Source organism: Ranitomeya imitator, chromosome 3 (genome assembly GCF_032444005.1).
Source record: "Ranitomeya imitator isolate aRanImi1 chromosome 3, aRanImi1.pri, whole genome shotgun sequence".
Taxonomy (NCBI): Eukaryota; Metazoa; Chordata; class Amphibia; order Anura; family Dendrobatidae; genus Ranitomeya; species Ranitomeya imitator.
This window is the reverse complement of record NC_091284.1, coordinates 114,985,070-114,997,321: the sequence shown is the minus strand read 5'-3', so window position 1 is coordinate 114,997,321 and position 12,252 is coordinate 114,985,070. Positions and strand designations below refer to the sequence as shown.

The following is a 12,252-nucleotide window of genomic DNA, read 5'->3' as shown; positions in this document are numbered from 1 at the left end:
ACTGGCAAATATCTTCAGATCTACGTTCAATAGTGAGATTGGTCTGTAGCTACTACAGAGCTCCTGATCCTTACCATCTTTGTAAATTAATGAGATTCGTGCTTCCAGTGTCTGTGTGGGGAAACAATCGCCCCCTTGTATATCATTGTACGTTTTCAGCAGGTGTGGGAGGAGAGTGGGTGAAAAGTATTTATAATAAGTTATTGGGAGACCATCCGGACCAGGAGCCTTACCAGGCCGGCACCCCAACAGGGTGGACTGGAGTTCCCTCATGCTAAAAGGTCTGGTCAATTGGTACCGCTGTGATTCTGTCAATTGGGGTAGGTTCAGGTGCGCCAAGAAGGCTCTTATATCATGTCTCCTATTTAGGTTTTCTGAATCTGACTCAGTTGGGCGTAAATTGTATAGTTGTTTATAATAGTTTAAGAACTCTGCTTTTATTTGTGAGTAGTTGTGCGTGCTTTGTCCGTTGGGTTTTTTAATGGCATGTATATACGAGTAAGTGCGGGCCTGTCGGTGTCTTATCCTAGATAGCATGAGTTTAGAGGCCTTATCTCCGTGCACAAACATCCTATTACGCCATGAAGCATACCATTTTGCTGATTTTTTGTTTAGCATATCTTTCAATTCCTGTCGTTTTATCGTCAGTTTAGACATCACCTGTGCATTTGTTTGTTTCTTATGTTGTTTTTCCAGGGAATATATTTCATTGTAAAGCTCTGTTATTTCCTGTTGCCTCTTTTTGTTTAGGTATGAGGAAACTGAAATAAGCTCCCCTCTAATGACTGATTTATGTGCTTCCCAAACCACCGGAGTCGGTAGTTCCCCTGTATCATTGTGGTCAAAATATTGTGTGATAGTTTTGGCGATGCGCGCGCGTATTTTTGGGCAAGTTAGTATTGATTCGTTTAGTTGCCATGTTCTGTTTATTTTGAAGGGTTTCGCTAATGTTATTTGTAATGTAACCACCGAGTGCTCCGAATGTATGTTAGGAAGAATATTAGAAATGCGTGCATTGGAAAAAAGTTGTCTGGGGATAAATATATAGTCCAATCGGTGATATGTTCCATGAGGATGGGAATAGTAGGAGTAGTCACGGTCTGTCGGGTGTAAGTATCTCCAAATGTCTAGCATCTGCATAGAACTGAGTTGGATTTTAATTCTAGTGAGATCCTTAAGGGATATTGCACTTTTTCTCGCCGTGGTGTCTAACAAGGGCTCCAGCGCGATATTTAAGTCGCCCCCTATGATAAGATTTCCTTCTCTGTAGTTTTCTATTGCCCTAAGTGTTCTCAGTATCCATTTCAAATGTTTTTTGTTGGGAGCGTATAGGCTACAAATAGTTGTTAGATTCCCGGCGAGGAGACCTTTAACTAACATATAACGACCACAAGGGTCTTTCAGAATTATATGAGCTTGGAAGGGTATTCCTCTAGCTATTGCAATCGATACTCCTCTTGAGCCCACTTGTGCTGTAGTGGCGTGAAACCATGTATCATAGTAATTTTTTTCAAAGTTGGGTAACTTTTCGGGCTTAAAGTGAGTTTCTTGTATCAATAAGATGTCAGCTTTCTGCTTTTTAAGATAGTCTAGTGTGTGTCGCCTAGGTATTGGCGAGTTAAACCCATTTACATTGAGAGAGGCGAATGTAATTACCTTATCACGGGTAGCCATTGGAGATAGTTTGATGTCGCGATTGGAGTCGTCGCCTGGAAGCCTGCAGGAATTCTAGAAGGCTCACGATGCAAGGGGAGATACAATGGGGAGAGAGATGGGTAGGGGAAGAAAGGATATGAGTCAGGAAGGAATAGAAAAAGAAAATTAGATTAAGTTTTTTGAAAAACAAATCTATTACCAAACTAACAGTAGAGGTCATGGTTTAGCACAGTAGCTATGCCATCCAGAGTGAGAATATAATGAGGTTATTATCACCTCAAACCAACCCAAAAAGAAACTACAACAAAAGAGTCACATCTGGGGATATAACTCTAACATAAACTAATTAACACTTCTTTAATGTCTTCCGGGTTGGTGCAAGACGAGAGGAGTTGAGTCTTTCTAAAGGATCATCGTAATGTGGTGGGGCCAGTGGAGGGCGTCCCCTCATCCCACTTCTTCTTCAGCACCTTTTGATGATGGGGATTTAGTAGATTTCTTTATTTGCCTTTGGGATTTTGGGGTTCCAGCTAGTTGCCACGGAGCTGGGTTTGTCAGGGGAAGTTGTTGGGAGGCCACGTGAAAAAGTTCCAGGTCTGGGTAGGTCTCCATGGAAATGTCCAGGGCCTTGCACACCTCTTTGATCTCCGGAGATGTCCTAGCTTGGAATTTTCTGTCGCCCACTGTAATAAAAATCCCAAACGGGAATAGCCAACGGAAGCGATGCCCCTTTTTGAAAAGAGCTTCTGTGAATGGTTTTAAGAGTCTGCGTTTTTTAAGGGTGGTGGCAGATAAATCTTGGAAAAGTCTTATTTGGGATTCTTCATATTTATCTTCCTGCGTTTCCCGCGCTCTGCGGAGGATTAGGTCCTTTGTTCTGTAGTCTAGGAAACGACAAATTACATCCCGTGGGGAATTCCCTTGTTTGGGTTTGGGGCAAAGAGATCTATGTACTCTGATGATCTCTATGTCATGTGGGTCATCTTCTAGCAATAATTTGTTAAAGATCTCAGTCGAAGCTTTAGTTAGCGCTTCAAATGCCACAGACTCCGGCAGACCCTTGACACGAATATTGTTCCGCCTCTCCCGATTTTCGTGGTCTTCTAGAGTGGAATGAATGGAGTGGATTTGGTTTTCATGTTCATTAAGGCAGCTGAGCAAATTGTTGGTCTGTTGTTATAGGGTTGTTTGAGAGGTTTCAACTGATTCGATTATGTGGCCCTATTGTGTTAGGTCTTGCTTTATCTCCGCCAACTCTGCTTACGGGCTCCATAGCCTGTGCTAGGATCCTTTTAATGAAGGAACGGGTCACCAGTTTCTCTTTTATAGTGCTACCTCTATCAGAGTCACTTTCGAGATCTGAGTCCGTGTCTTCCTCCACTTGAGAGTCAAACAGTTTTGTAGCTTTGTTATGATCCGAATATATTGTTTGCTTTTTTAAGAAGTTGTCTACATCGGCTTGTGTAACCGATTTAGAGACCTTAGATGATCCTTTTGGGGTCTTAGTTCCAGTTTTCCCCATGTCTTTAATGAGGCTTAATGAGTTGTAAAATGTAACCGGCTCAGCACAGCATTTTGGTTCACCCACTAGCTTGCATGGAAGGTATGCTCGTTGTTTTGATTGCAGTTAGTAGCTTAAAGTCTACCCCAGTAACTGTATAGAGATGGTGGCTAAACAGAGTCTGATGCAGGGGCGAAGGGGGAGAGAAGGGGGGGGTCTGATGTGCGGTCTGCACGAGAGAGCTGGCCCCCAGATTAATCCACCTCAGTGGGTTATGCAGTGAACATATAGATGGTGGGATCCGGTATTATTTATGGGGTCCGGTGGTGTTGTGAATTCTGTTGTTGGGCTCCCTCCTGTGGTCATGAATGGTACTTCGGCTGGTTCTGTCCATGGACTTCCTCTGGTGGGTGTTTCTGAGTTTCCTTCCTCAGGTGACGAGGTTAATTCGTTAGCTGGCTGCTCTATTTAACTCCACTTAGATCTTTGCTCCATGCCACCTGTCAATGTTCCAGTATTGGTCTAGTTCACTCCTGGATCGTTCTTGTGACCTGTCTTCCCAACAGAAGCTAAGTTCCAGCTTGTATTTCTTTGGTTTGCTATTTTTCTGTCCAGCTTGCTATTTTCATTGTTGTCTTGCTTGCTGGAAGCTCTGGGACGCAGAGGGTGCGCCTCCGCACCGTGAGTCGGGTCTTTTTGCGCCCTCTGCGTGGTCTTTTTGTAGGTTTTTGTGCTGACCGCAAAGTAACCTTTCCTATTCTCGGTCTGTTCAGTAAGTCGGGCCTCACTTTGCTAAATCTATTTCATCTCTGTGTTTGTATTTTCATCTTTACTCACAGTCATTATATGTGGGGGGCTGCCTTTTCCTTTGGGGAATTTCTCTGAGGCAAGGTAGGCTTTATTTTTCTATCTTCAGGGCTAGCTAGTTTCTTAGGCTGTGCCGAGTTGCATAGGGAGCGTTAGGCGCAATCCACGGCTATTTCTAGTGTGTTTGATAGGATTAGGGATTGCGGTCAGCAGAGTTCCCACGTCCCAGAGCTCGTCCTTTATTATCAGTAACTATCAGGTCATTCCGTGTGCCCTTAACCACCAGGTCCATTATTGTCCTGACCACCAGGTCATAACAGTACAGGTGGCCCAAAGTACTAATGCATCTCAATAGAGGGATAAGAGAAGTTCTGAGACCATTTTTTTTCTTTGCAGTGTGTGTTGTCTCTCTTTTCCCCTTTACCTCTGGGTGGTTCAGGACACAGGTGTAAACATGGACATTCAAGGTCTGTCCTCTTGGATGGATAATCTCACTACAAGGGTACAAAACATTCAAGATTTTGTGGTTCAGAATCCGATGTCAGAGCCTAGGATTCCAATTCCTGATTTGTTTTTTGGTGATAGATCTAAGTTCTTGAATTTCAAAAATAATTGTAAATTGTTTCTTGCCTTGAAACCTCGCTCCTCAGGGGACCCTGTTCAACAAGTAAAGATCATTATTTCTTTGTTACGTGGTGACCCTCAAGACTGGGCATTTTCCCTTGCGCCAGGAGATCCGGCATTGCGTGATGTTGATGCGTTTTTCCTGGCGCTTGGATTGCTTTATGACGAACCTAATTCAGTGGATCAGGCAGAGAAAATCTTGCTGACTCTGTGTCAGGGTCAGGATGAAGCAGAGATATATTGTCAGAAGTTTAGAAAGTGGTCTGTGCTCACTCAGTGGAATGAATGTGCCCTGGCAGCAATCTTCAGAAAGGGTCTTTCTGAAGCCCTTAAGGATGTCATGGTGGGATTTCCCATGCCTGCTGGTCTGAATGAGTCTATGTCCTTGGCCATTCAGATCGATCGACGCTTGTGTGAGCGTAAAGCTGTGCACCATTTGGCGGTACTATCTGAGCATGGGCCTGAGCCTATGCAATGTGATAGGACTTTGACCAGAGCTGAACAGCAAGAACACAGACATCGGAATGGGCTGTGTTTTTACTGTGGTGAATCCACTCATGCTATCTCCGATTGTCCTAGGCACACTAAGCGGTTGGCTAGGTCTGCCACCATTGGTACGGTACAGTCTAAATTTCTATTGTCCGTTACTCTGATTTGCTCTTTGTCTTCCTATTCTGTTATGGCATTTGTGGATTCAGGCGCTGCCCTGAATTTGATGGACTTGGAGTATGCTAGGCGCTGTGGTTTTTTCTTGGAGCCCTTGCAGTATCCTATTCCATTGAGAGGAATTGATGCTACGCCTTTGGCCAAGAATAAGCCTCAGTACTGGACCCAATTGACCATGTTAGGGCAGTGAGAATCTGGAATTGCTTGCCTGAGGAGGTGGTGATGGCGAACTCAGTCGAGGGGTTCAAGAGAGGCCTGGATGTCTTCCTGGAGCAGAACAATATTGTATCATACAATTATTAGGTTCTGTAGAAGGACGTAGATCTGGGTATTTATTATGATGGAATATAGGCTGAACTGGATGGACAAATGTCTTTTTTCGGCCTTACTAACTATGTTACTATGTTACTATGTTACTATGTGCATGGCTCCTGCACATCAGGAGGATATCCGCTTTCTAGTGTTGCATAATCTGCATGATGTGGTTGTTTTGGGGTTGCCATGGCTACAGGTTCATAATCCAGTATTGGACTGGAAATCTATGTCTGTGTCCAGCTGGGGTTGCCAGGGGGTACATGGTGATGTTCCATTTTTGTCTATTTCATCTTCCACTCCTTCTGAAGTTCCAGAGTTTTTGTCGGATTATCGGGATGTATTTGATGAGCCCAAAGCCAGTGCCCTACCTCCTCATAGGGATTGCGATTGTGCAATTAATTTGATTCCTGGTAGTAAGTTTCCTAAGGGCTGATTGTTCAATTTATCTGTGCCAGAACACGCCGCTATGCGGAGTTATATAAAGGAATCCTTGGAGAAAGGCCATATTCGCCCGTCGTCATCACCGTTAGGAGCAGGGTTCTTTTTTGTGGCCAAGAAGGATGGTTCTTTGAGACCTTGTATTGATTACCGCCTTCTTAATAAAATTACAGTCAAATTTCAGTATCCTTTGCCGTTGCTGTCTGATTTGTTTGCTCGTATTAAAGGGGCTAGTTGGTTCACCAAGATAGATCTTCGAGGGGCGTATAATCTTGTGCGTATTAAACAAGGCGATGAATGGAAAACAGCATTTAAAAGGCCCGAGGGCCATTTTGAGTACCTGGTTATGCCATTCGGGCTTTCCAATGCTCGATCAGTATTTCAGTCCTTTATGCATGACATCATCCGAGAGTACCTGGATAAATTCCTGATTGTGTATTTGGATGATATTTTGGTCTTTTCAGATGATTGGGAGTCTCATGTGAAACAGGTCAGAATGGTGTTCCAGGTCCTTCGTGCAAATTCCTTGTTTGTGAGGGGGTCAAAGTGTCTCTTTGGAGTTCAGAAGGTTTCATTTTTGTGGTTCATTTTTTCCCCTTCTACTATCGAGATGGACCCTGTTAAAGTCCAGGCCATTTACGATTGGACTCAGCCGACATCTGTGAAGAGCCTGCAAAAGTTCCTGGGCTTTGCTAATTTTTATCGGCGCTTCATCGCTAATTTTTCTACTGTTGCTAAACCGTTGACTGATTTGACCAAGAAGGGTGCTGATCTGGTCAATTGGTCTTCTGCAGCTGTAGAGGCTTTTCAGGAGTTGAAGCGTCGTTTTTCTTCTGCCCCTGTGTTGTGCCAGCCAGATGTTTCGCTCCCGTTTCAGGTTGAGGTTGATGCTTCTGAGATTGTCGCAAAGAAGTTCTGATGGCTCGGTTATGAAGCCATGTGCTTTCTTTTCTAGAAAGTTTTTGCCTGCTGAGTAGTGTTGAGCGATACCGTCCGATACTTGAAAGTATCGGTATCGGATAGTATCGGCCGATACCCGAAAAATATCGGATATCGCCGATACCGATATCCGATACCAATACAAGTCAATGGGACATCAAGTATCGGAAGGTATTCTCATGGTTCCCAGGGTCTGAAGGAGAGGAAACTCTCCTTCAGGCCCTGGGATCCATAGGGATGTGTAAAATAAAGAATTAAAATAAAAAATATTGATATGCTCACCTCTCCGGCGGCCCCTGGACTTCACACTGCTAACCGGGAGGCTTCTTTGTTTAAAAAGCGTGCCTTTCGGACCTGTGAATGACGTCCCGGCTTCTGATTGGTCGCGTGCCGCCCATGTGACCGGCACGCGACCAATCAGAGGCCGCGACGTCATTCGCAGGTCCTCAATTTTAGCAGTTTTGTGAATGAGAATGACGTCGCGGCTTCTGATTGGCCGCGTGCCGGTCACATGGGCAGCACGCGGCCAATCAGAAGCCGCGACGTCATTCTCATTCACAAAACTGCTAATTCTAGGAATTGAGGACCTGCGAATGACGTCGCGGCCTCTGATTGGTCACGTGCCGGTCACATGGGCGGCACGCGACCAATCAGAAGCCGGGACGTCATTCACCGGTCCGAAAGGCGCGCTTTTTAAACAAAGAAGCCTCCCGGATAGCAGCGTGAAGTCCAGGGGCCGCCGGAGAGGTGAGCATATCAATATTTTTTATTTTAATTCTTTATTTTACACATCCCTATTGATTCGATACCGATACCCGATATCACAAAAATATCGGATCTCGGTATCGGAATTCCGATACCGCAAATATCGGCCGATACCCGATACTTGCGGTATCGGAATGCTCAACACTACTGCTGAGCGTAATTATGATGTTGGTAATCGTGAGTTGTTGGCCATGAAGTGGGCATTCGAGGAGTGGCGTCATTGGCTTGAAGGAGCCAAGCATCGCGTGGTGGTCTTGACAGATCACAAGAATTTGACTTATCTTGAGTCTGCCAAACAGTTGAATCCGAGACAGGCTCGATGATCGTTATTTTTCTCCAGTTTTGATTTTGTGGTTTCGTACCTTCCGGGCTCTAAGAATGTGAAGGCTGATGCCCTGTCAAGAAGTTTTGTGCCTGACTCTCCGGGTGTTCCTGAGCCGGCGGGTATTCTCAAAGAGGGGGTAATTTTGTCTGCCATCTCCCCTGATTTGCGGCGGGTGCTGCAAAAATTTCAGGCTGATAGACCTGACCGTTGCCCAGCGGAGAAACTGTTTTTCCGTGATAGATGGACTAGTAGAGTCATCTCTGAGATTCATTGTTCAGTGTTGGCTGGGCATCCTGGAATCTTTGGTACCAGAGATTTGGTGGCTAGATCCTTTTGGTGGCCGTCTTTGTCACGAGATGTGCGTTCTTTTGTGCAGTCCTGTGGGACTTGTGCTCGGGCTACGCCCTGCTGTTCTCGTGCCAGTGGGTTGCTTTTGCCCTTGCCGGTCCCGAAGAGGCCCTGGACGCATATTTCTATGGATTTTATTTCGGATCTTCCCGTCTCTCAAAAGATGTCGGTCATTTGGGTGGTTTGTGATCGCTTTTCTAAGATGGTCCAATTGGTACCTTTGTCTAAATTGCCTTCCTCCTCTGATTTGGTGCCATTATTTTTCCAGCATGTGGTTCGTTTACATGGTATCCCGGAGAACATCGTTTCTGACAGAGGTTCCCAGTTTGTTTCGAGGTTTTGGCGATCCTTTTGTGCAAGGATGGGCATTGATTTGTCTTTTTCCTCGGCTTTCCATCCTCAGACAAATGGCCAAACCGAACAAACTAATCAAACTTTGGAAACATATCTGAGATGCTTTGTTTCTGCTGATCAGGATGATTGGGTGTCCTTTTTGCCGTTGGCTGAGTTCGCCTTAATAGTCTTATTAGTCTTCGGACTGTCCTGGTGTAGATACTGTGGTGGATAGGTTGCAGCAGATTTGGACTCATGTGGTGTCCAATTTGACATTGTCCCAGGAGAAGGCTCAACGTTTCGCTAACCGCCGGCGCTGTGTGGGTTCCCGACTTCGTGTTGGGGATTTGGTTTGGTTGTCGTCTCGTTATGTTCCTATGAAGGTTTCCTCTCCTAAGTTTAAGCCTCGTTTCATTGGTCCGTATAAGATTTCTGAGGTTATCAATCCTGTGTCATTTCGTTTGGCCCTTCCTGCTTCTTTTGCCATCCATAATGTGTTCCATAGGTCGTTGTTGCGGAGATACGTGGCGCCTGTGGTTCCATCCGTTGATCCTCCTGCCCCGGTGTTGGTTGAGGGGTAGTTGGAGTATGTGGTGGAGAAGATTTTGGATTCTCGTTTTTCGAGACGGAAACTCCAGTACCTGGTCAAGTGGAAGGGTTATGGTCAGGAAGATAATTCCTGGATTTTTGCCTCTGATGTTCATGCTGCCGATCTGGTTCGTGCCTTTCATTTGGCTCATCCTGGTCGGCCTGGGGGCTCTGGTGAGGGTTCGGTGACCCCTCCTCAAGAAGGGGGTACTGTTGTGAATTCTGTTGTCGGGCTCCCTCCTGTGGTCATGAATGGTACTTCGGCTGGTTCTGTCCATGGACTTCCTCTGGTGGGTGTTTCTGAGTTTCCTTCCTCAGGTGACGAGGTTAATTCGTTAGCTGGCTGCTCTATTTAACTCCACTTAGATCTTTGCTCCATGCCACCTGTCAATGTTCCAGTATTGGTCTAGTTCACTCCTGGATCGTTCTTGTGACCTGTCTTCCCAACAGAAGCTAAGTTCCAGCTTGTATTTCTTTGGTTTGCTATTTTTCTGTCCAGCTTGCTATTTTCATTGTTGTCTTGCTTGCTGGAAGCTCTGGGACGCAGAGGGAGCGCCTCCGCACCGTGAGTCGGTGCGGAGGGTCTTTTTGCGCCCTCTGCGTGGTCTTTTTGTAGGTTTTTGTGCTGACCGCAAAGTAACCTTTCCTATCCTCGGTCTGTTCAGTAAGTCGGGCCTCACTTTGCTAAATCTATTTCATCTCTGTGTTTGTATTTTCATCTTTACTCACAGTCATTATATGTGGGGGGCTGCCTTTTCCTTTGGGGAATTTCTCTGAGGCAAGATAGGCTTTATTTTTCTATCTTCAGGGCTAGCTAGTTTCTTAGGCTGTGCCGAGTTGCATAGGGAGCGTTAGGCGCAATCCACGGCTATTTCTAGTGTGTTTGATAGGATTAGGGATTGCGGTCAGCAGAGTTCCCACGTCCCAGAGCTCGTCCTTTATTATCAGTAACTATCAGGTCATTCCGTGTGCTCTTAACCACCAGGTCCATTATTGTCCTGACCACCAGGTCATAACACGGTGGGTCAGTGACAGTTACCGCTTACAGGCGGCTGTGCCTAGTGCGCTCTGCGCTGCTGCAGGTGGCTGGGACTAAAGATGGCACCCACCCCAGGCCAGGAGGAAACCCCCGCTTGGCGCTACGGAGCCGGTTCGGAACTCCCGGTGATATGCGGTAAGTTCGCCCGCTCGGCGTTCGACTCACCGCCGCAGACAAGGATCCCGGCACAGCTTCCCAGCGGCTCCGTCTCCTCCACGCAGAGCTTCAATCAGGCGCGCGCCGACCAGTCAGGCGCGCTCCCCGGGATCTCCGCTCAGCCGCACGGGGCAGCCCAGGGTCTCAGCAGGTAGTCTCGCTGCGTTCTTGGAGGTAAGTCGGGGCAGGCGGATCAGACCACAGGAGGGTTCGGGTCGCCGCTATTACCTTTGCAGGCCGATCCTCCTGCTCGGCTCTCCCGCCAGGAGCGGTCTCTCAGTTGTTAAAGATGGCGCCCGTCTTCACCCCTCACACCACTCGGTCTCCGGTCCAGCTCGAGCCTCTGGCTCCTTTCTGGTCGCACTTGTGTTGCCGCTTTTGTGCAGGCAGCTCTGGGGGACACTTCAGTGGTCTTTGTCGCCAATATAAGACCTCCAGATCTTTAGATATTTAACTTTTTGCAGGAGCTCTCTTCTGGCACGTCTTTCCTCTCGTGCAGTTAGGCCACGCCCCCGACACTTTACTCTCAATCCCATCCACAAGGTCATTAATCTAAAAGAGGTTAAAAGAATTGGTCCTAGCTAGTGTTGAGCGATACCTTCCGATATCCAGAAGTATCGGTATCGGATTGGATCGGCCGATATCCAAAAAATATCAGATATCACCGATACCGATACCAGATACCAATGCAAGTCAATGGGACACAAATATCGAAATGTAAATAAGCCCTTTCTGTCCTTCTACATCCTGTTCCGGAGGGGGGGGGAGAGTGTGGGCGGTGCGTGGGCGGACACTGTGTGGGCGGGGTCTGTGCGGGCCTGCCAGGGATCTGTACGGGCCTCTCGGGGGTCTGTGCGGGCCTGCCGGGGCTCTGTGCAGCGTGCCGTAGCTCTGTGCGGCATGCCGGGGGGTCTGTACGGGAGTGCTGGGGGGTCTGTGCGGCGTGCCAGGGCTCTGTGCGGTGTGCAGGCATCGTCCAATCGGACTACAAGTCCCATCAGACGATGCCTACTACAGTGACTGTGATTGACACATTAGCCAATGATGGGACAGTAGAAGTCCCATCATCCCATTGGACGATCCCTGCACACACGCACAGAGCCCCGTCACGCCGCACAGAGCATCGGCATGCTGCACAGAGCCCCGTCAAGCTCGTACAGACCACCAGCAGCCCGCACAGAGCCCCGGCAGGCTCGCACAGAGCCCCGGCAGGCCCGCACAGACCCCCCCCACGGTCACTCACAGACCCCGCCAACACACACACACACACAGTCTCCGCCCACACTCCATTATAGTGGATCATTGCACTATAGGAACTTCCGATTCTGGTATCCGATATCACAAAAGTATCGGAACTCTGCAGCCGATACCTGATATTTGCAGAATCGGAATGCTCAACACTAGTCCTAGCACAGATCCTTGCGGTCCCCACTGCAGACTATATCCCATTCAGAGAACGTACCATTTATGATTACTTTTTGTTTCCTGTCATTTAGCCAATTCTTTACTCATCTGGATACAGTTTCCCTCAGTCCTTGTATATGACTTATGTGATACAATATCAAAGTCCAGATAAATCACACTGTGACAGGGTCTATCACAGTAATGAAAAGAGAACCAATAATAAAAATTCCTGCAGATCTCGGTGGACGCACTGTGCATGCACCAGCCATTTTTCTTCATGAAGAAAAGGCAGAGGGGCAGGGCATGATGCAGGAGGACCAGTGGATGGCTAAGGTACCGAGGGGGACT

At 47.1% G+C, this 12,252-nt stretch overlaps 1 protein-coding gene across 2 annotated transcripts in view; it reads right to left on the bottom strand.

Moving 5' to 3' along the window:
- Nucleotides 1-12,252, bottom strand: part of LOC138672883 (3 beta-hydroxysteroid dehydrogenase type 7-like) — a 146,863-nt gene that overhangs the window by 64,015 nt on the left and 70,596 nt on the right. Inside the window, exon 5 of one of the 2 annotated variants that reach the window (XM_069761308.1) lies at nucleotides 1,657-1,728. The exons of the other annotated variant lie outside the window; for it this stretch is intronic. Coding sequence (XP_069617409.1) covers nucleotides 1,657-1,728 — 72 coding nt within the window. The remainder of the gene's footprint in view (nucleotides 1-1,656; nucleotides 1,729-12,252) is intronic. 2 annotated transcript variants of the gene reach the window in all.